The 21,625-nt window shown below is 39.6% G+C and overlaps 1 protein-coding gene across 1 annotated transcript; it reads left to right on the forward strand.

Moving 5' to 3' along the window:
• Positions 1-1,104: 1,104 nt before the first annotated feature.
• Positions 1,105-21,365, forward strand: kif5aa (kinesin family member 5A, a). The gene is made up of 29 exons (XM_074681392.1): positions 1,105-1,714; positions 5,814-5,901; positions 5,987-6,060; positions 6,686-6,790; positions 6,938-6,986; positions 7,088-7,143; positions 7,288-7,375; positions 10,049-10,173; positions 10,308-10,412; positions 12,237-12,385; positions 12,539-12,687; positions 12,768-12,946; positions 13,196-13,264; positions 13,444-13,650; positions 13,888-14,034; positions 14,179-14,367; positions 14,483-14,600; positions 14,722-14,783; positions 14,972-15,081; positions 15,333-15,434; positions 15,839-15,899; positions 16,117-16,188; positions 16,554-16,658; positions 16,876-17,092; positions 17,372-17,546; positions 17,775-17,854; positions 18,008-18,047; positions 18,196-18,281; positions 18,685-21,365. The coding sequence occupies exons 1-28, from the start codon at positions 1,586-1,588 to the stop codon at positions 18,272-18,274; spliced, it is 3,129 nt and encodes a 1,042-aa protein (XP_074537493.1). The 5' UTR covers positions 1,105-1,585; the 3' UTR covers positions 18,275-18,281; positions 18,685-21,365.
• The last annotated feature ends 260 nt before the right edge of the window (positions 21,366-21,625 follow it).

Below are 21,625 nucleotides of genomic sequence, written 5' to 3' on the forward strand. Positions count from 1 at the left end.
CACATGCTGCCTGCCCCAAGAGTTCTGGCATCTCTAGCTGTATTTAAAAAAAATAAATAAAGAAAAGTGAAAATGAAAGCAGATTATGCAATTTCTACACTTGGAAATTTGTATATATGTACAGTTAATGTGTTTTATTTTGATTTTATATTGTTAGAGAAAGAGCCAAGAGAAAACAATGAATTGTGATTTTTTTCTGGGAATTGTAATTAAGTATTTTTCTCATCCTACCCCTTGCTTTCAATACTTATGTTCAAGAAGACAATTAAATTGTGGACTGTAGCTTTCTTTTTATATGGGAGTCTTTTTTTTATTTAATATTAAACTATTTACAGAAAATGTATCCTTGTGTTGATTTCTATTCTGAAAAGGATGGTGAGATCATCATCATGTAATTTATCATTCAAAAAAACAGATGTACTTAAGTAAAGGTGTTAATGTTGAAAGAAAATATCACTTTCTCTATCAGCCTACGGAAATGAAGATTCAGGGACAACTGGTGACACTGGTCTTTTCAGATATAATTTTCCATAATGAATTTTAAGCGTCAGGGGCTTTTTTAATCAAATTACTTTCACTGTTAAATGTGTTTTAAGCAGAATTCTATCTCTTTTATTTTTCCATAATATGTGGTGTCATGGGCTTCACAAATTTATTGGATTCCTTATGACCTGTAAATATTATCTCTAAAAGCATCATACATGTGCTTTGTAAACTGTCATGATTGTATCCTTCACTTTTGACTTAATACTGAGACATTTAAATCCCAATGTTTTGCTCCGTGTATCACACAAACATGGAAAGGCCTAAAGTCATCATTAATCTCTAACCTGCACTGCAATCTCAGGGTGGTTTCTTGTGTCACTGTGGAGGGTTAGAGTATGCTTGTGATGATTATTATCTGAATCAGCTGCCCTTCGGTTGCTTTATAAAAGGTGCTGATGTCAACCCTTATGTTTTCTGTTCGGATATGACGCTGCAGCTTTGGGCACTGGTTTCCGCTTGTCTGAAGGGATGCTGAACTGTCGTTGGAGCAGTAGGTACCACTTTAAAGGGATGGATGCAGACCACGCCCTTCCTGTCTCTACCGATAGGGGGAGGTGTAGCGACCAGAGTTGGCCATCAACAGCAGTTTTACCTCACTGCCCTTCTAGCAGCATCTCACCTTCAGCCGGGCCAACGCATATAAACCGCCGCAACCGAAAAACAACACAATATCACACAGAAAAGAGGGGGACAACGTCAAATAACGCGACACGAGGTATCACGCGGTAGTAACGTCTGCTATGTTGATGATGTAGGGGATTTCATTTGCGGTTTTACATCTAATTTAGTCCGCCTCACTGCGACAAGGAGCACCGTTCAGCTGCGCATAAATAAACTAGTCTTTCTCAGTCTTTCATCCTGTAAGGGTAAAACCGCCGACCGTTATCAGCCATCCTCGTAAGCTTCGACGACGAAGGACGAAGCATCTACGAATCCCTCATCGCTTGTTTTTACAGCCAGAACAGGCCCCTCTTAGCGACAGGTCTTCAGCTTCAGCATCTTCGCTCTCAGCATCCTTCCTCCTCATTGAATCTGCGCCATGGCCGATGTCCCAGCGGAGTGTAACATAAAAGTGCTGTGTCGCTTTCGCCCCCTAAACCAGTCGGAGATTATACGCGGAGACCAGTTTATCCCTAAATTCCAAGGAGATGACACTGTTGTCGTTGGGGTGAGTAAAGGGAATCGCTTTGTTGTTGGCCACATGAAGGCCTTTCATCAATAAATCATCAGCTCTAGCCGTCTGTTTGGGTTGGGAGTGAAATCATAATAATCGGTTCCCAGCTCACAGGGAACCACCACACCTTCTCCCCGGAACCTTTTTGTATAGAAAAGGCCACGTCAATAATATGAAGGCCTGATGCTGAAATGCGCAAACTGCACGATCATCTTAGCTCAGTGGTGAGTGGTTTACTGATGAAACAGTCATTTACATTTCTATCATTAAAAATACTTTTGAGGCACATGCTTTCATAACATTATATTGTTGTACTGTATTTTTCATGGGCAGCTCTTGTCAGTCAGTTCTTGCCCTATAGTGGCCTGATTCTTGACTGTTAACACCCACTGATTAAATAAATTAATAAATACATGTCAAGTAGGCTATTTTCCACTCACATTAATAGGTCCATCTATCTATTCATTCATTCGTCTGTAAGCCTTAAAACTGTCTCAAATGGTGTAATAAAGGTCTTTGATCAAAGTAGGCAGACATGCTGGTGCAGAGGTGAAGCCTGGGGATGATCTAATATTTCATTGTGGAGATGTTGGAGCAGATGAGCAGGGGTGCTGCTTTGTTTACGCCATACATCAGGCTACTCTGTGATAACCCTGGTTTAAACAAACTTTATGACATTATTTGGACAAAAGCATTGCAATAGCCTTTTTTAATACCAGTTCTTCTTAATGGTAAGGGCAGTATCGTGCCTTATTGGGTAGTATGTAAAGAAACACGCCCCTTATTTCCTCGAATAAACTTTAAACAAGTTGACCTTTATGCCTTTTGAAACAAAATGAAATATGAAACAGATTAGAATAATCTAATGGCAGATTATTGTTACTTTTCTAATTTTCTTACAACCAAAACAGATTTTGGTTGACTATCTTCAAATTTAAATGTGATGCTTTAATTCCCATTTCTTGCAATGTTACATTTTCAGTATGAATTAAAAAAATCGATCCAATCAAAGACCCATATTGTTGAGCCAAATAAAATGCCCAAGGCTTGTGGATTAGTTTAATTTAATTGTTGCCTGCTGGCAGGTCTACATCTCCCATCGTGAAGCAGAATTTTCCAGGCATGGATTGCTAGCCCCCTAGATTTTAGGCTTGGTGTATACCACCATGAGGCAGATTAGTTTAGAAAAAAGCTGTTGATATAATAAAAAGTTACATTTTTTTGCCATGCTGTTGTCTCTGTCCTCCTCTTCAGAGATTTTCTTTTGGACTCTGATATCATGCCTGATAAATGTTAATTACATCAGACCGTGAGAGCTACATAGAGCATTTTATGGAGGGATATTGTGGGCTTTGGTTGTTGCTATGGTTTCTGAATGCAGTATGCTGAGGTCAAAATTACGTTCAGACTTTCTCCTGCAGTGGAAGCATCTTGACCTGACCTTCCTCTTTCCAGTCAGCATGACTCGGTACAGTCGATTCAGAAACTGATCCCTCTAATTGCCTCCAGAGAAGATCAATAAGCATCCACTGAGCTCATTTCCATCACCAGCTGACCTGCTTTTTCTTCACTCCATCCCCATTTTTCTTTTTTATCTTTCTACTTTCTTGTCAGTCTTTCTTTTCATTCAGCCCTTTCTCTATTTTCATGGCCTCCTTCTCGGGCTTGCACTTTTTCTTTTTGCTCAGCAATCACAGTTTTTATTTTCATTTTTTGTACCTCTGCCTGTCTTCTCTTTCCCTCTCTTGTCTGGTGACTGGATGTCTCTTTGTTTATCTCTCTGTCATAGAGGCAGCCTACAGCTGAGTCAATTTGTTAATGACATTTAATACAGCTCGTGTCCTGGCCTACATTATTGTGTTGCATGGTAGCCTCTTTATCTAATGGGGCACTGACATGTAGGAGTATTGTATCCTGTTTTTGCATCTAGGCTTCTCAGGCCTGAGTCACTTGTTTATCACAAAGAGGTAGTTTGTATTTTAGGCAAAATTAAGTTACTCTACATGATCAATAAAATCAATCTATCTTTATTGATATGGCACTAAATCACAACAAATGTTATCTCAGGATGCTTACATTGTTTACAGAGACCCAACATCAAGACGTGATAGGGAGTCTTACCTTATCGAGTATAGCTCTTTGCAGCATTTAGTAAGTTACTGTAGCAAGGAAAAACTCCCTTTTAACAGGCAGAAATCTTAAGAAGAACCAGACTCATTTCAGACGGCTCTTCTCCTCGACTATATTGGGGTAGGAGAGGGATAGTGGGAGATGCAGAGAGAGATAAATTAAAATCAATTTGAGAAACTTGACTGTACAGATGCTATGACACAGATTTTTTGTTAGTATTTGGGTGAGCAAAGCTCTGCACAGCTGACTTTATTTTTAACCATATAAAAAATGTGCAGTTACAGTGTATCTGGTATTCACAGTGCTTCACTTTCTCCACATTTTGTTATGTTACAGTCTCATTCACAAATGTAATACATTTATTTCCACCTTAAGAACCCACACAATACACCCAATAATGACAATGTGAAAAAACAGTCTTTTGAGATTTTTGAAAGTTCATTAAAAATGAAGATGTCATACGTGCATAAGAATTTACAGCCTTTTCCATGAAGCTAAAATTGAGCTCAGGTGCATCCTGTTTCCACTGATCATCCTTGAGATGTTTCTACAGCTTAATTGGAGTCCACCTGTGGTAAATTCAGTTGATTGGACATGATTTGGAAAGGCACACTGTGTCAGGTCCTTCAGGTGACGGTGCATGTCAGAGCACTAACCAAGCGTGAAGCCAAAGGGAGTGTCGGTACACCTCAGAGACAGGATTGTCTCAGGGCACAAATCTGGGAAAGGGTACATAATTTTTTTTACTGCTTTGAAGGTCCCCATGAGCACAGTGGCCTCCATCATCTATAGATGGAAGAAGTTAAGAACCACTAGGACTCTTCTTGAAGCTGGCTGCCCATCTTAACTGAATGATCGGGGGGAAAGAACTTTAGATAGGGGGGAGACCAAGAACCTGATGACCACTCTGTCCAGTGGTTCTCTGAGGACAGAGCAGAACCTTCCAGAAGGACAGCCATCTTTGCAGCAATCCACCAACCAGGCCTTTATGGTAGAGTGGCCAGACAGAAGCCACTCAAATGCAACTGTCAGACCATGAGAAGCAGAATTCACTGCTCTGATAAGACAAAGATTAAACTCTTTGGTGTAAATGCAAGGCGTCATGTTTGGAGGAAATCTCATCACCTGGATAATACCATCTCCACAGTGAAGCATGGTGGTGGCAGCGTCATGCTGTGGGGATGTTTTTTAGCGACAGGAACTGGGAGACCAGTCAGGACTGAGGGAAAATGAACGCAGCAATGTACAAAGACATCCTGGATGAGATCCTACTCCAGAGAGATTTTAACCCCAGACTGGGGTCAATGCAAATGTCCTTGAGTGGCCCAGCCAGAGCCAGACTTGAATCTGATCGAACATCTCTGGAGAGATCTGGAAATGGCTGTGCACCAAAGCCCCCATCTAACCTGGTGGAGGCTAAGAGGTGCTGCAAAGAGGAATGGGCCAAACTGTCCAAAGATAGATGTGCCAAGCTTGTGGCGTCATATTAAAAAAAAAAAAAAAAAAACAACTTGAGGCTGTAATTGCTGCCAAAGGTGCATTAACAAAGTATTGAGCAAAACCTAAGAATATTTATAGGCCCCATGTCTGAGTTCTTTATTTTCAATAAATTTGCAAAAAAAAAAAAAATCTTTTTTTATATTGTCATTATGGGGTTCTGTGTTTAGAATTTTGAGGAAAAAATGAATTTATTCCATTTTGGAATGAAGCTGTAACATAAAATGTGTGGAAAAAGTGAAGCTATTTTCCAGGAACACTGTATAAATAATTTATAGTGATGATTTAAAGTTTTTGCATACTCACAGCTACTCATGTCTTTGTGTCTGCCATTATTTTGTGTGTTTCTGACATTTGAATGGTGATTGTTAGATCGCATTTCCTGTGAGCTGGTAGAAAGGCACATCGGTTGCAAAAGCCTGGACTCCTGACTTACTGCTCCTTACTCTTTTCATGACCTTTGCAGGGGAAGTCCTACTCCTTCGACAGAGTGTTTCCAGTCAACACCACCCAGGAGCAGGTGTACAACACCTGCGCCAAGCAGATTGTTAAGGGTGAGTGAAAGGATGCATCACTGTATGGAGGATTTTTGAAATGCATTTGCTTTTGTCTTATGTGTTTTTTTGTTTTTTTTGTCAGATGTCTTGTACGGATACAATGGTACTATCTTCGCATATGGACAAACCTCCTCCGGGAAGACTCACACCATGGAGGTACAGTTTTCTCAGCAATAAAAATAGTTATTCCTTTACATAAACGTTAATTCTGAATTTTAATACTGCAACATTTTGGTCATAAATTTGCTTGACCAGGGCCTATGACCGTGTTACCCAGGACAGACATTTGGAAATGGAGACAAAAGTATTTCTTTTAATAATATGTAAATAAGCTTAGTCTATTATTAACGGTACATAATTGATGCCTTTATTAGGATTTCTGACATTTTTAGCTTTTAGCTTTTGTTTTTGTATATAGATTTTAAGCCCATATGTTATCCAGGAAGTGCAGCTCTGTATTTTTTAGATCAATATCCCAATCTTAAATCCAATTATTATAGTGAATACTCAAATAAGTAAAGTGGAGAGTTGAATACTGAAATGTGGTAATATAAAATCTGTATATACTTTTAACATTATATTCAAGCTTTGGACAACAGACCAAAATTAGTGTCTTTTTTTTCTTAACTCTTTGTTGCTCTGTAGGAAAATTATTTTCCCTTTTTTCTGCCAACTCTTTTATTCCAGCTGAAAGAAGCAACGGCACAGGTCTCCTTTAATCTATCACCCTTGGTCACCACAGCTTTCCTTGTGATTCTTTAACTTTGACTTCTTGTTTCAGGGCAAGCTGCATGATCCTCACCAGATGGGTATCATCCCTCGCATCGCTGAAGATATTTTCAACCACATCTTTGCTATGGATGAAAACCTGGAGTTCCACATCAAGGTAGCGTGCTGCATGAGATCTGTGAATAGATGGCTTGTACTGTGTTACAAATGTTATCTTAAATACATTTGGTTTATGTTTGGATGGTAAAAAATGAAAACCTTGTGCGTTTTATAACATGTTGCATGGTCTTTTGGACATCAACAGGTCTCCTACTTTGAAATCTACATGGATAAAATCCGTGATCTCCTGGATGGTGAGTGCTGATGAACTTCTAATGAATTACCAGTGTTGCTTATTTCATGTGTAGTTAAAAAAAACAATATTACTGCTCCATGACTTCCCCTTTTTTTTCAGTGACAAAGACCAATCTGTCCGTCCATGAGGATAAGAATAGGGTGCCATATGTCAAGGTTTGTACATCTTTTCTCTGTGTTGTAGATGTCTTTGTATGAAGTGAAATTCAGTAAGTTTGTTTTATCAGATCCTTGATATTATGTTGTTTTTCAACTATATTTCTCTGTTTTATGTGTTTTATCCTCCCTCTCATGATTCAGGGATGCACTGAGCGTTTTGTCTCCAGCCCTGAGGAGGTGATGGATGTGATCGATGAGGGCAAATCTAATCGCCATGTTGCTGTCACAAGTGAGTCTTCTTCAAAATTTTTCACAATTCTACAATTTTCTTTAGCAGACACTTTTTTCCAAAGCAAGATTTAATAATTTTCATAACTACAAGATGAACACATAAACATCACATTTATAATATTTAAAATAAAACAATTCTCATGTTTTTTTCTTTGCACAAGATCTTGTTTCTCTACAGTGGCAGTTGAAGTGTGGGTAACTTATTAGTGATGCACAAACTGACAGCTGAGTTGATAAAGGCAGTCATTTAGCCGGGTTATGTAATATTCCTGTCACAGCCCACCATAATTTAGAACGTCTTTCAGTCTCATAAAATTTAAAAAAGAGCCTGTCAGAGGAGTTTACTGCCCTCAGCTGTTCAGTCTGTCTGAGACAAACAAATCAAATCAGCTCCTGCTCCGTGCTCATTTAATAAGCCAGTTACACTCTGCAGTTTGCTGCGGTATTCATTACTTCACTTTTGATTGGCTCAAGACCTTCAGAGCATAAGAAATAAAAGCTCTCTGATCTGTGGCTCCAACTTCATGCTGCTGACTAATTTCTTTGTAGTCCAGCTGTAATATCTGACTAATACTGCAGGTTGACAGGACAGAGTAATGCTTGAGTGCCAATTTAAAACTTACTACTACATGATCAAAGGGATATTACAAAATATCTTAAATAATAATCTTAAATAAAGCATTCTTTCTTCTGTGCCAGTATCAGTGGAGATGCTCCTCTATGGTTTATTTTGTAACTTGAAGAGTTTATCTGGATTAATAATGACCACACCTCACTTTTTTACATCCCAGATTTTGTTTTGTACATAATAAAAACAAGAAAAATAACACCCTTCCTTGAGAAGCAATAAAAGCAGCCAGCCAGAGCAGTATATTTACCCGGTTCTTGTATGAGTTGTCACATGCTGACTCACCAAGCAGAGGTTCTCTGAAATGAAAGGAGCAAGGACAAATGAGTGTTAGGACTCAGTGCTGGACAAAAGCACAAAAAACTGCTTCATGGTAATAAATCTCAGCCCACAGGATTCTCTTTTCTCACTCATAAATTACTTTGTGCCCCTGGTGTTTATGTTCAGTATGTGAAAACAACATTAGCTGGTACCGCCCTGAAATGACTTATAATTGTAAAAAAAAAAACACCACTAACACCAAAACTCAAGTTCACTTAACTTTAGAGTCATACAGTATTGTTCATTTGCTTTTATTCTATGTCAACAGAATTTTTGTAAATAACCGTTTAAGATGAAGCTTCACAAACATAGTTACTACATTAATCCTCCTTTCTCCCAGAACGAGTCTTGAGTGTGTCACCTTAAACTGACTCACCCCAGCTTCCTGACAAACGAAAATCTGAGCTACGACGATGACTATGTGGTGTGATTGATTCAATTAAGAGAGTTTAAGGAATGATTGCAGCAGTGGCGTGCACAGACTTTTTAAAGGGCGAAGGCCAAAAGAAAAAAGGCACATACCGCACATTTTTAAGAGGACACTAAGCTCTGCGTCTTTTTGATGGCACTTTTTACCTCCCAAGGGGGCGGTTTAGTATGTTTTGCCAGTCAGGAGGGCATTTTATTGCAAGTTTTTCAACAATTGGGCCAGATTTAAGCCCCCCTACCCTTAAAAGAAAATAATCTTTTTGGGCCTAATGTCATCTTACTGAAATATCAATGTTATAAACTAGAAAAAGCTATATTTGTCTAAAGCGTAGTGTGATTACACAGTTTTCCTGTGCAGACTCAGGCACTGACCCAGCAACAAAGTGTTACTTCTTGTTAGTGTTTTGTGCCAGTGACAGCTTTTTCATAAGAATTAATGCAAACATACCCTGCTAGCTAGGTTTTTCCTGTTGTTTTTTCGCTGGTAGGAGATCTCCTATTGTGTGGTAACTTCATTTTCTGTGTCTTGTTTTTATGACTCACCAAATAGATCTAGACATTTTCTTTCGTAATTACTGGTGAAGGAAAAAAGTGGATGTTCTTATGGTGATAGAACCCCATAACAATTAAAACTCATAAACTAAAATAATGTTCGCAGCAGTGGATCAGATTTTGTATATGTTGTGCTTCCAAGCAGCACTGTCTTCTCTGCTTCCTGTCTGACGCCTGCTGACTCACTGTGCTGCAGAGAGGTGTGCCAATAGAGGACTAATGGAGCGACATCCCACAGACATTTAGCTGATGCCCTGAGATATCATCTGCAGAGAAACCTGAACTTTTTGTTTGCGGGGAGGTGCAGTGAAGGGGGCATTTAGATCAATGCCATTTGTTATCCACACTCTGTAAAACTACGGTGCTGTTCTGTTGCTGTAAACCCTTGTTCTGGTTGACAAAAAAAGAATGTTACATGTTTAGATTCAGAGATATTTAGTTCAACTTCGGTTTTGGTTTGTTGTTTTTTACTACATTTTGGTGACATGATCTAGAGGACAATGAAAGAGACATGTTTTGGTTTTTGTATCTCTACAACTATCCACCTTCATTCTGATTATTTAAGGTGAAAATGATTAAAACAGTAAACTTCTTCAAGAATAAGTGGATGAAAATACTGTTTTTTTCTTTATGTGACTGTTTCTTAAAGGCGCTAGTTTGACAAGAATTATTTTGCCTTTTTAAACAATCTGAATAAAATCTCTTAGCCTCTCATCGCCTATTGCCTCTGTCTTTACACAGACATGAATGAGCACAGTTCTCGCAGCCACAGCATCTTCCTGATCAACATCAAGCAGGAGCATGTGGAGACTGAGCAGAAACTGTGTGGGAAACTGTACCTGGTGGATCTGGCTGGCAGTGAGAAGGTGAGAGATTCTTCAGGGACAAGGGGTTATTCAACAAATCCCCAACTTTGTCATTCAGCCACTTCAAGGAGATCATTCTTGAGTGATTTTCACTTTTTTCTGGCTTAATTTACTCTTTATCTTCTTGATTCCAGGTTAGTAAGACTGGTGCTGCAGGAGCTGTCCTGGATGAGGCTAAAAACATCAACAAGTCTCTCTCTGCTCTTGGAAATGTCATCTCTGCCTTGGCTGAAGGCACGGTGAGTCCCTCTTATTTTTTTTCCATCTATTTTAATAATTAGTACATGAGCATCAGTGAATGGGGCAAAGCCTGCAAGCTAATTCAGGCAGAAAACTCAAGCTGCGCTGCTGTGCACAGATCACATTTCCCACTCATCATAACCATCTCCCAACTGCATTCTTGCCTCTCTATTTGGCGTTCTATTAAAACTGGAAATCTCCCATCTGTCCCTCTGCCTGTCAATGCCTCTGATGCCCTGCGTTCGTGTTGCCACATACTCTTCCATCCCTCGCCACCCCAGCAACCAACAGCAGGCTCAGGGGGGGTTATGTTCTGTATGTTTTGCTCATCACTCCTCAATGTTGCAATGTAAACTTATCTCCAAGGAGTGATGAGGCTGGAGCCCAGGCGCCAACCATAGAAATCTATTTGCTGCTAAATAAATAATTCAAATGTGAGTTGTCTGACTGAAGTGTGTTCATGAACTGTTAACAGTTAAATAGACAGTTAAAATAGTTGGATTTTTTTTATTATGGTTTGCAAAGATGACTATGGTGTAAAAGGATGTTGATTTTAGGCTCAGTGTGTTTTTCAATTTCATTAACTTAATGTGTAGGAACCAACTTACCTCTTACTTTCTCATTTTTAAAATTTATCAGGATGTAAGTTCCAAAAAATGAAATCAAGCTATACAAAATAGCACAGCTGAATACAACAAACCTCTGAATAGTAATTTCTTGGGTATTCAGCTAAGAGGTTAGACCAGGCATGGGCAAACTACGGCCCGGGGGCCACATGCGGCCCGTTAAACGTTTTAATCCGGCCCGCCGAACTTGAAAAAATTAAATGAATAAACCCACTAGATGCCGCACTGTAGAGACATTGGCTTTGTTGAGGTGAAGCGTAGGCCTATTACTCCACGTTTGCACTTTACCCTCTGACCCATTAGCCCTACTGTAAGGATGAACGGACTTAAAAGGAAAGTGGACAAAACAAAACTCATTGAAACACATGGAAGTGTGCATAAGCGCGCGTACAAGATGGAGTGGATCGTCAGCGATCTGTTACTCCTAAAAAAAAAAAAAAGCTCAGGAACATGTCTGTATAAACCTTAAATGTGAGTCATTTGTCAAATTTTTATATAGAGACGTTCACATTTAAAATCAAAATATCACACAAACAGTTTTGACACAATCTTTTCTTATTTTTTGTTTTGTCATTTTTAAAACCAGGACAGAAAAAACATGTTTCTGTTTTTCTGTAATTCGGTTTTGGTTTTAAAACAGAAAAACAAAAAAACAAGTCCATTTTTTTCGTTTTTTTTTTTTTTTTTGTGTTTTGTTTTAAAAACAGAATAACGAAAGAACGAACCGTACACAGATAAAAAAAATCCCATTATAATTCCATTCTCTCATATTCTAATTATAATTTCAAAACAATATCAAAACAGTGAAAAATAGATCATTATTTGTTTTTTGATTTTTGATTTGAAAATGAAAAATTGTATAACAAGTCATCATCCGTTTTCCGATTTTGGATTCTAAAACGGATATGGAATGAATTAATGATACCCTGATAGTTACCAAAGCACTCCATCCATCTGCTCCTGGTCTGGCCCCTTTGTCAATTATTAGAACCCATTGTGGCCCACGAATCAAAAAGTTTGCCCACCCCTGGATTAGAGTAAGAACTCTAACTTTTCATGTTCTTTCATGTTTCTACATCTCTTCCTTTCATTTGTCCTCCTTTCTTTGTCTTTTCAACATCTGCCTCCCTTTCCTGTCGTCTCTCATCTGTTGGTCTCTTTCTAATGTTTCTCTCTCTTTTCTCCTCCCTCCTACAGAAAAGTCACGTTCCCTACCGTGACAGCAAAATGACTCGCATTCTGCAGGACTCACTGGGTGGAAACTGTCGCACCACCATGTTTATCTGCTGCTCACCCTCCAGCTACAACGATGCTGAAACCAAGTCAACTCTGATGTTTGGACAACGGTAGTTTGATCTGTGTACAAAGTCGATGAATCCTGGGAAATGAATATTAGTTCCCATTATATTAATGAGAAAAACAAATTGATTCATCAGTCTTTTCATAGTCACAAAAAAAGTCAGATTTCTGTTTCATTGTGTTGTGTTTTATTATCAAAGTGCCAAGACCATCAGGAACACCGCCTCCATCAACCTGGAGCTGACAGCAGAGCAGTGGAAGAGGAAGTATGAGAAGGAGAAGGAGAAGAACAAGACAATGAAGGAAACCATCCAGAAGCTGGAGGCTGAACTAAACCGCTGGAGAAATGGTGAGTCGAATCCGTCAACTTCCTGCCAGTATTATCAACAAAATTAAAATACTTATTTCTGCCTTCATTCCTCTCAACAGGAGAGGATGTGCCTGAGACAGAGCGGACCACATCTGATGTGGTGAACCGTATGGAGTCCATCGAAGAGCGCCCCATTCTGGACAATGATAACTCCTCCATTGTGGTCCGCATCTCTGAGGAGGAGAGGCAGAAGTATGAGGAGGAGATTCGCAAACTGTACAAACAGCTGGATGACAAGGTACAAAAGAATTACTAATTTTGATTATTGTCTGAACCTATTGTTTAATTGGTGTTGTGAATACAAGTGTGTGTATGAGGGCAGGGGGGTATTCAGCAAACCCTGGGGGACAGTTAGGTAGTTTTTTTTTTTCAGTTCACTCGATGAATGAATAAAAGCGACCTTAAGCACAGAAGATTGTGTCACATTGAGCACATGTGAGACTGAAACTAGGTGGCACTGAGGCTAACATCTAAGATGGTTTTGCAGGATGATGAGATCAACCTTCAGTGCCAGCTGGTGGAGAAGCTGAAGCAGCAGATGCTGGATCAGGATGAGGTCAGTACACACAATCATACTCAAATGATTACACACTGTTTGCACAACACAACTGCGGATAATTACACTAACTTAAACTTAAGCTAAGCTTGCATTCTCTTGCAGCCCTCATTAAAAAATATTTGTGGAGATGTTTCCTTTGCTTATCTTTCTTTTTTTCTGTCCCTCTTATCCTCCAGCTCCTGGCCTCATCTAAGGGAGATGGTGACAAGGTCCAGGCTGAACTCGGCAGGCTGCAGGTGGAGAGCGACTGTGCCAAGGCTGAGGTGAAGGAGGTGCTGCAGGCTCTGGAGGAGCTGGCTATCAACTATGACCAGAAGAGCCAAGAGGTGGAGGAGAAAGGCCTGCAGAATCAGCTGCTGGCTGACCAACTGTCCCAGAAAATGGTACATTTGAATCAGAACTGGATAAAATATGAAATTCACTAAGTTTGCTTGTTGGACTAGACAAGCACAGGACGTAGGCAGACAACTACTGTAACCAAGGTGACTTTAAAATTAGTGTTAGCTAACTTGCCCTGACAAACCGGCTCTCAGCTCAGTTATATTTGTTGAGGAATAAAAAGATGTCACTGGAGTCCTTTTCTAATCTGACTCTCTCCTTCTTTCTTTATCCTGTAACAGGCCAGTCTGATGGAGCTGGAGGCGGAGCTTTCTCGTATGCAGGAAGTGAGTGGTCAGCAGAGAAAACGCATAGCTGACGTCCTCAATGGTCTGATGAGGGACCTCAGCGAGTTTAGCACCATTGTGGGTAACGGGGAGATCAAGCTGGTGAGTAAGATCTGGGTCTAAAATGAGAAACACAGCAGTGCATCAGTGATCATTTGCTACTTTATGTCTTGTTCTGTTGCATGGGTCTGGTGGAGGAGCTGATAAACAGGAAACAATCTGATTTTTTTTCCCTGAAATCCTCAGCCAGTGGAGATAAGCGGTGCCATTGAGGAGGAGTTCACTGTGGCTCGCCTCTACATTAGTAAGATCAAGTCAGAGGTGAAGAGCATGGTGAAGCGCTGCCGCCAGCTGGAGAACATGCAGCTCGAGTGCCACCGCAAGATGGAGGAGACTGGGAGGGAGCTGTCCTCCTGCCAGCTCCTCATCTCTCAGGTGAGGAGAACAGGGAAAAGAGGAAGAAAAGAGATACAAATTGGTCAGTCCTACTTTGTCTTTGCCTTTTTTCTTTTTGACTAATTTTCTGTGTTTCTATTTTTATTTTTCACAGCATGAGGCCAAGATCCGCTCTCTGACAGAGTACATGCAGAGTGTGGAGCAGAAGAAGAGGCTTCTGGAGGAGAGCCATGATTCCCTGAGCGAAGAGCTAGCCAGGCTGCAGGACCAGGGTATGAATGAATGAATATCACTTGTAACGTAAAGCTACTTTGAGTTATCAGAAAACTAAAGAAAATTCATTTGTGCATCAGTGGGAAATGACTTATTCCTCATTTTTTCCTCTTCTACCAGATAACTCTCTGCTTGAGGAGAAGGAAGGGGAGAAGGGTGAGATTGAGGATAGTAATGTGAAGGTAAAAATGTCCAAAAGCAATTTTTCATTACCCATCATAAAATAAAAAGGCGCTTACTTAAACACATGTGAAACAGGCATTTAAGAAAATTATACTTTGAGAGTATAATAAAAGAAGTTATATTAACAAATCTCTCCTGTCAGACAGTTTTTAAATTGATGTTCCAAATTTGCTCCTTCTGTGTGCAGTCAACTATTCGTCAGCAGGGAGAGTCTCACCGTGGCCTCCATCACCAGCAGCTGGCCCGCCTGCGGGATGAGATCAACGAGAAGCAGAGGATCATCGATGAGCTCACTGAGTCTGTGACCATATTAACCATTTATTTTTAGTCACACAGATTAACAGTGGATGTAATCATTGCTTACTTTCAGTCATTATATGATGTTTTTATTATCGCACAAATCAAATAATTTTTTTTTAAACTTCTCAGATTAAAGTCTAGAATTATTATCTGGGAAATCACATTTTTGGTTTAAAACAATTAAATCTAAACTTTCCCTTTACTCTTTTTACCTTCTGCTCACATGTTCGATTATCTTATATCTCTAGTCGCAACTCCAAGTTGGAGCTGGAGCTGGCTCAGGTCCGCGCTGACTTTGAGCGTCTGAAGACTCAGGACAGCACCAAGAGCGAGCGTCTGGAAGAGCTCTCGTAAGTGTTGGGGAGATTCACTTTCTCATACTTGATGACTCATAGTGGTTAAATCACAGGTTTTAATGTGTCGATATCTAAACATGTTAGGCAAGAATTACGTGCAAACTTTAAAGGTCTGTGTGGTAATTTCATGGTGTTTTCATAACGACTTAGTCACATTTATTAATTCTGTTAAATTGGGAAAATATTTAAATTTATGCCAGTATTTATTATTCATCTCTGGCATTGACCTACAGGTTTGTAAATGTTTGATAGCAGTAATTTTATTGGTCATAGTCACTGCTGGACTCACTGTGTAGTTCACTATATTCAACACACTATATACAGAGTCAAAATTTAGTACATGATTTTGGACACAGCTAATGTCTTAGTTGTAATGACTGTTTTGCTGTTTATGTCAGATTCCTGCATGAGCGTCATGAGCAGACCAAACAGGACTTGAAGGGTCTGGAGGAGACTGTCGTAAGTAAAAAAACAATAACCTCTCTTCGTCTGTGCCCTCTGTTTCTTCTCCATCCATTGCTGTCTGCTCCAATGACTTAAATAAAACCCTTCATACGTTACATTTGACATTTTTATTTGGATGACATGAGATGTGAGTTTGACATCCATGGCTGGTTGTTTGGGGGCTTCTTGGAGTTTTTCTCTTAAGCCTCGTTTTCATCCTTCTGTTTTTCAGGCCCGCGAACTCCAGACCCTCCACAACCTGCGCAAGCTGTTCGTTCAAGACCTCACGTCGCGGGTTAAAAAAGTAAGCCTCTTTTTGAGATAACAGAGAAAACAACCATTACATTTTTGTTATCCCACTAAATACGCATTGATTGTATGTACAACATGACTACTATTTGAACAACCACAGTAATAGAAGCAACAACAATCATATATCCCAGCCAACACCTCCACTTTTGATTTTATTAATGTAACGCAACAAACTGTTTTGTCGCTCACTTACAGAGGTGCTACATGATAGGAGGAAGTTTAAAATGTAATCCAAGTTTTGGCCTTAAGTGCTGCCAGTTACTGTCCAGAGCTCCAGTTCATAAATTCACGATGGGATTGAAAACCTTGTCATGAGAATAACTTTTGTAATTTCTTTTCCTGTAATCATCTCGGCAGAGTTCCGAAATGGAACCTGATGATAGCGGGGGGTCTTGCACCCAGAAGCAGAAGATTTCCTTTCTTGAGAATAACCTGGACCAACTTACAAAGGTTCACAAACAGGTAAGAAACTCTCTGGACAAAAAGAGTACCTTTACCACCTAATGATGTTAACAAGGTCTGGGATGTTTTTATGTTGGAACGAAAGTCTGAGCTCTCAGAAAAACTATCAATACAATTGAAAAACTTCATTACTTATAAGTGTTTTACTTTTTCTACCTGACACTAAATCTGAACCTCTGTTCACCTGTTTTCTTTCCCGCTCTCCGTTCACCCCCAGCTGGTTCGTGACAATGCAGATCTGCGCTGTGAGCTTCCAAAGTTGGAGAAACGTCTTCGGTCTACTGCTGAGAGAGTTAAGGCCTTGGAGACTGCACTGAGGGACGCAAAGGAGGGTGCTATGATGGACCGTCGGCGCTACCAGCAGGAGGTTGACCGTATCAAGGATGCCATGAGGGCAAAGAACGCCATGAGGCGCCCCCATGCAGCGCAGATCGGTACTGTAATAAAGTGACTTAAATGCATCATTGAGCTTTTGGTTTAGCTTCATATAGATGCTCCTGTATTCTTATATGTCTTTCTTACTTCCTCTTCCGACCCCTGCCAATCTTTCTACAACAAAAAAACTTTGATTTTTTTATGCACTTGTTTTTGTGATAAGTGGAAGGTGTTGCATTTTAAGATTTCTTTTACCACTTACCTGGTTTGCAGTATCAGAGAATTAGGGTTTTTTTTTGTTTTTTATACTTTATCTTATAACTTTACCCTCCCAACAGCCAAGCCTGTGAGACCAAAGCAGATGCCTATGTGCTCTCCCACCAACCCGTTCTACACTTACATTCGCGCTACTGAACAGGCCAACACCTACAGCAACGCCCTCTTCCAGAACAGCGCAACACAGCCCAGCTCTGCAACTGTCAACTGCAATCCAAACTCTATCCAGAGCAATACGTGAGTTTAATCCTGTCAACTTTTCCAGTCACAGACTTCATGCTTTAAAGTCAGGTCTGTCTATTTGGCTGTTCTCTAAGATCAGGTAGAGACTACATGGGTCTAAAAATGATAAAACATCTTAAAATTGTAGGTCCCTAAAATGACCTGAAGCTAACAGGCTTCTTCCTTGGATATGTTCTCTGTGTTCTCTCTGATTGTGCCTTTTGTTTCTGTGTCTTTTTCCAGAGTTTCCACAGCACTTGGTTACAGAGCAGGCAGATATAATGGAGACATATTGGAGTCCTATCCACTCAACATTGACAATGGCAAGTGCAAGAGAACACATTTGCACCTTTATCCAAATAATGTGAACAGCAGCTCATGTTGTGGAATCAGATTAATGAATGAATGATTCACCTTTTGTCCATGAGATCGATGTTACATGTGATCATAAAACACTGTATTTTATTTTCCAACAGGGAACAGCATCAGTGAAACAAGAGACATTAATGACAACAGGTGGGGAAGAGAAAAGTTCTTCAGTATGGCTCCTACACTTTATGAAACTTGTTTAAGATTCAGTGCCTCATGGAGGTGGTGTGTGGTTAAAAACTATGATGAACTGAGTCGAGTACTGAATGTGTTGTCTGTGTGTTCAATTTTCTAGAAGTGATGTTCACTGTGGCAGCGAGGTCGACGATTCCAACAGGCACTACATCATTCAGCAGGAGACTGCTGCAAGTTAATGCCCTGGTAATTTACAATGAACTCAGATACAACACACACACACACACACACACACACACAAACACTAACACAAACACTAACACAAACATTCTTTAAAATCAGTATCAATGTTTACCCAACTGATGGATTTGCCATTCTGTATTTTATTGTTGTATTTTTCAACTTTCATTTCAAATCCAGAAGATTTAATGCTAAGACGTGAGCTAAGACAATAATCAAAGTTTTAAGATATCAGAACAGAAGTGGTGACACAGGATTTCAATGGAAGACTTCTTCTTCCCTGTGGGATGGGTTTTATTTATATTTAGCAGAGATTAAGAAGACCCCTGCATGACTGGAAACTGTGGCTGCCTTTTCGATTGATTTCTCACTCTAATAATAAATGCTTTCTTTTATCTTATCTTTCCAGGTGATGACCAAACACTGTACCACCCAAGGACCCAAGGACCCTCCCCTCCCATATGCATGCAGCCTGTCCCTCAGCCTGTACACTGCATCTCATGAAGATGATGAAAAACATCTGTAGCCCCTGTAGTCTCCTAACTAGATGAGACCCTCTCTTATCGGGTGTTGACTGCCGTCACCCTCAGGTTTGAGGTGCAGTCACTTTCAGTTTAGCCAGTGCAGGAAGGAAACTTTACATTTTCTTTTCTCTGAATACAGAATACTTACTCAGTGGTCACTCAGCCACTTAATTTGTTTCTTGATAAAATTAATGGTAATTTCTTCCAACAATGGTTGAACTAAAAAGGGACTGACTCCATCCCTGGCTACTTAGTACACACATGTTGTAAATAATGTTATTGCTGTATACTCCAGTAGAGGTTATTGACCATCAACTGTTTGTGTGAATGCACAGCCTCCAACGTCCCCTGCACACATCTTTGTACAGACATCATGTGGATGACATACTGTTGGCAGACATGACCTTTTTCCCTGTCGTAAATAAGAGTATAACGTGTAACGCAAGCTTGTAACAGAAGACCCACACCCTGCATGCATGTTGCTCAGCAGGTTAGCTTTCAAATCTGTGCATGTGTCCTGATTCCGGTCAGGAGCTGGTATGCTGCGTGTGAACAGTCTGATCGACTTTGGCAGATGTTAAAGAGAGAGAGCGAAGGGAAGAGAAAGCTGGTTCCCCTTTCATCCTCATCCTGGAAGAATACTTTAGATCCTATATTTAAATAAAAGATTGGGCTGGTGCATCTACGAAGTAGGTAGTTTTAATTTAATGTTGAAGAAAACCAGGTGTGACGTGCATGAGAGAAATCCACATTAGAATTACAGTGTGAATAGAGGAAACCTTTTGTAAGTGCTTTGATACTGTGATGCTGAAGCTGTGTGATGCCGCGTACATCATTCAGCTACTGTTGACCAAATCCATATGACATGGCATCCTCCCTGCATTGCACCTTCACCTTGTGTGTCTTTATAACAAGCTTTTACAAGAGTTGCTTTCTCTTAACCAAACTAACACACTGTCTTGTCCATACATTTGTATTTACTACCTCTAGAGCTACTCATTACACACCTATTACAGTAAATAAGAGCTGATTGTAGAGTTTCTAGAGTCTCAGCTTTAGTACAATATTAGCTGTAAGTAGTTTCTAATGCTCTTATCAGAGAAGTAGTTACGCTCTCCCAAAACACATATTCAAACAGATTCCTATTTCATCATATTACAGGATCAGAGTAGGCAATGCAGTGTAAGGCTGATTTTTAAAACAGAGGCATATTGCATAAATATTTAAAAGTGATTCTGATCTTTTGATACTTGATTTATTTACTTTTGGCACCTTTAAAGACTGAGTTGAAGATATGTGTATCCTTTGTCTTTATGAGTATAAATTGTTTTATTTTGGCATTACAACTTACTTTTTGATATAGTCATGAAATATCATCTCAGAACTTTTTAGTGACTGCATGGAGGTTGTTTAGTGTTTTAATGCTTCATAACAGATGCATTGAGGTCGAGTGATAGATCGAGTGTCTGTCCCAGCTGAGCTGCCACCAGTTTGGCATTGACACCGTTTGACAGAAGCATGTTATGCAACATGTGTTGTCAGGTCATGCTGTTATTCTTCTGTTTAAAATCCTGATCAGCCAATCAGGATTGAGGAAAGCAGCGTGCCTTTCATGAATGATGAAGACTGATGTGTCAAACCAATGCTGAGTCACTGATAGAAAATACAGAAGGACAGGACAGACCATTTCGATCAGACATATTTGATCACAAATCAAGCATCGCTACTGATGGTTTGATTATAATTGAACATTTAATTTTACACTCAGTAATATTACATCCTGTTAGGTTTTACTAAATTCCATCATATGACTGGACTTTAAAGTGTTATTTTACTGAATCACCTCAAAATATGAGTTATTTGCTTCTATAAAGTCTCTTCACGATGGTACTGCTCTATCTCTTGTTATTACTGGCATTAACAACATCTCAGGGCTTCACATTCACAATCACAACCACCACAGGCCATCATCACTGTCTTCCTCATGGTTATAACAAAAAAACAACAACCATGTGAAGGCTGATGAACAATCATGTCCGTGTGTGTTTTTGAGGCTTAGCTGAAGTGTGTGATAAATTTAATAATGCAGAAATTACATCATTCTATACAGAATACATAACGTCATTTCAAGTCATGACACCAAAAAGAAAAGAACCCTCTGCTGCAACTGGTCAAACCCTACTGAATGTGTCCAAGCAAACCCTCAAATTACCATCTTGTATTTATTGTAATCAGATTTCCAGAAGGAGGATGTGTACTATATTGTCACCTGCTGTTCCACTGTCTGATTTCACATATCTAAATACATGTGCTATATATTGTTAATCTTGTAAGTAAAATAGTGTGCCATGACATAGTAAATGCAGAGACAGGCACATGCTAACTTTGTTTAGAGAAATGTTTGTTTTATTTACTAGTATTTCTGTATGCCTATACTGTAGCGTCAACCTGATTATGTGAAGATTCACCGTGCAAAATTTCTGTATATATGGACTCATCAATATGCTGTATTGTACGTGTACCATTGTGTTGTATTAAACAGTTCAATAAACTTGTAGGAAGGAGATTTTAAGGGGAATCATTTTGTTCCTAAGAATTGTTTTATTATAATTGGTAATATTTCAAAAATAAATGAAAAACAGTGTGGGGAGGTGGGAGCTGAAAAGGGCCTCATCTAAAGAATAAAAGGGGAAAGGTCCTTTATGTAAAGGGGATACTTTGTTTTCTGTCACTCGCTCCTTAGTCCAGCATACACCAAAACTGAGAGAAAGGCGCTCTGCATCATCCTTGTTGTGTCTTTTAGCTACAATAACAATTAGAGACAGA

Source organism: Halichoeres trimaculatus, unplaced genomic scaffold, assembly GCF_033239565.1.
Source record: "Halichoeres trimaculatus isolate MK-OKI-2021-1 unplaced genomic scaffold, fHalTri1.1 fHalTri1_scaffold_11, whole genome shotgun sequence".
Classification (NCBI taxonomy): Eukaryota; Metazoa; Chordata; class Actinopteri; order Labriformes; family Labridae; genus Halichoeres; species Halichoeres trimaculatus.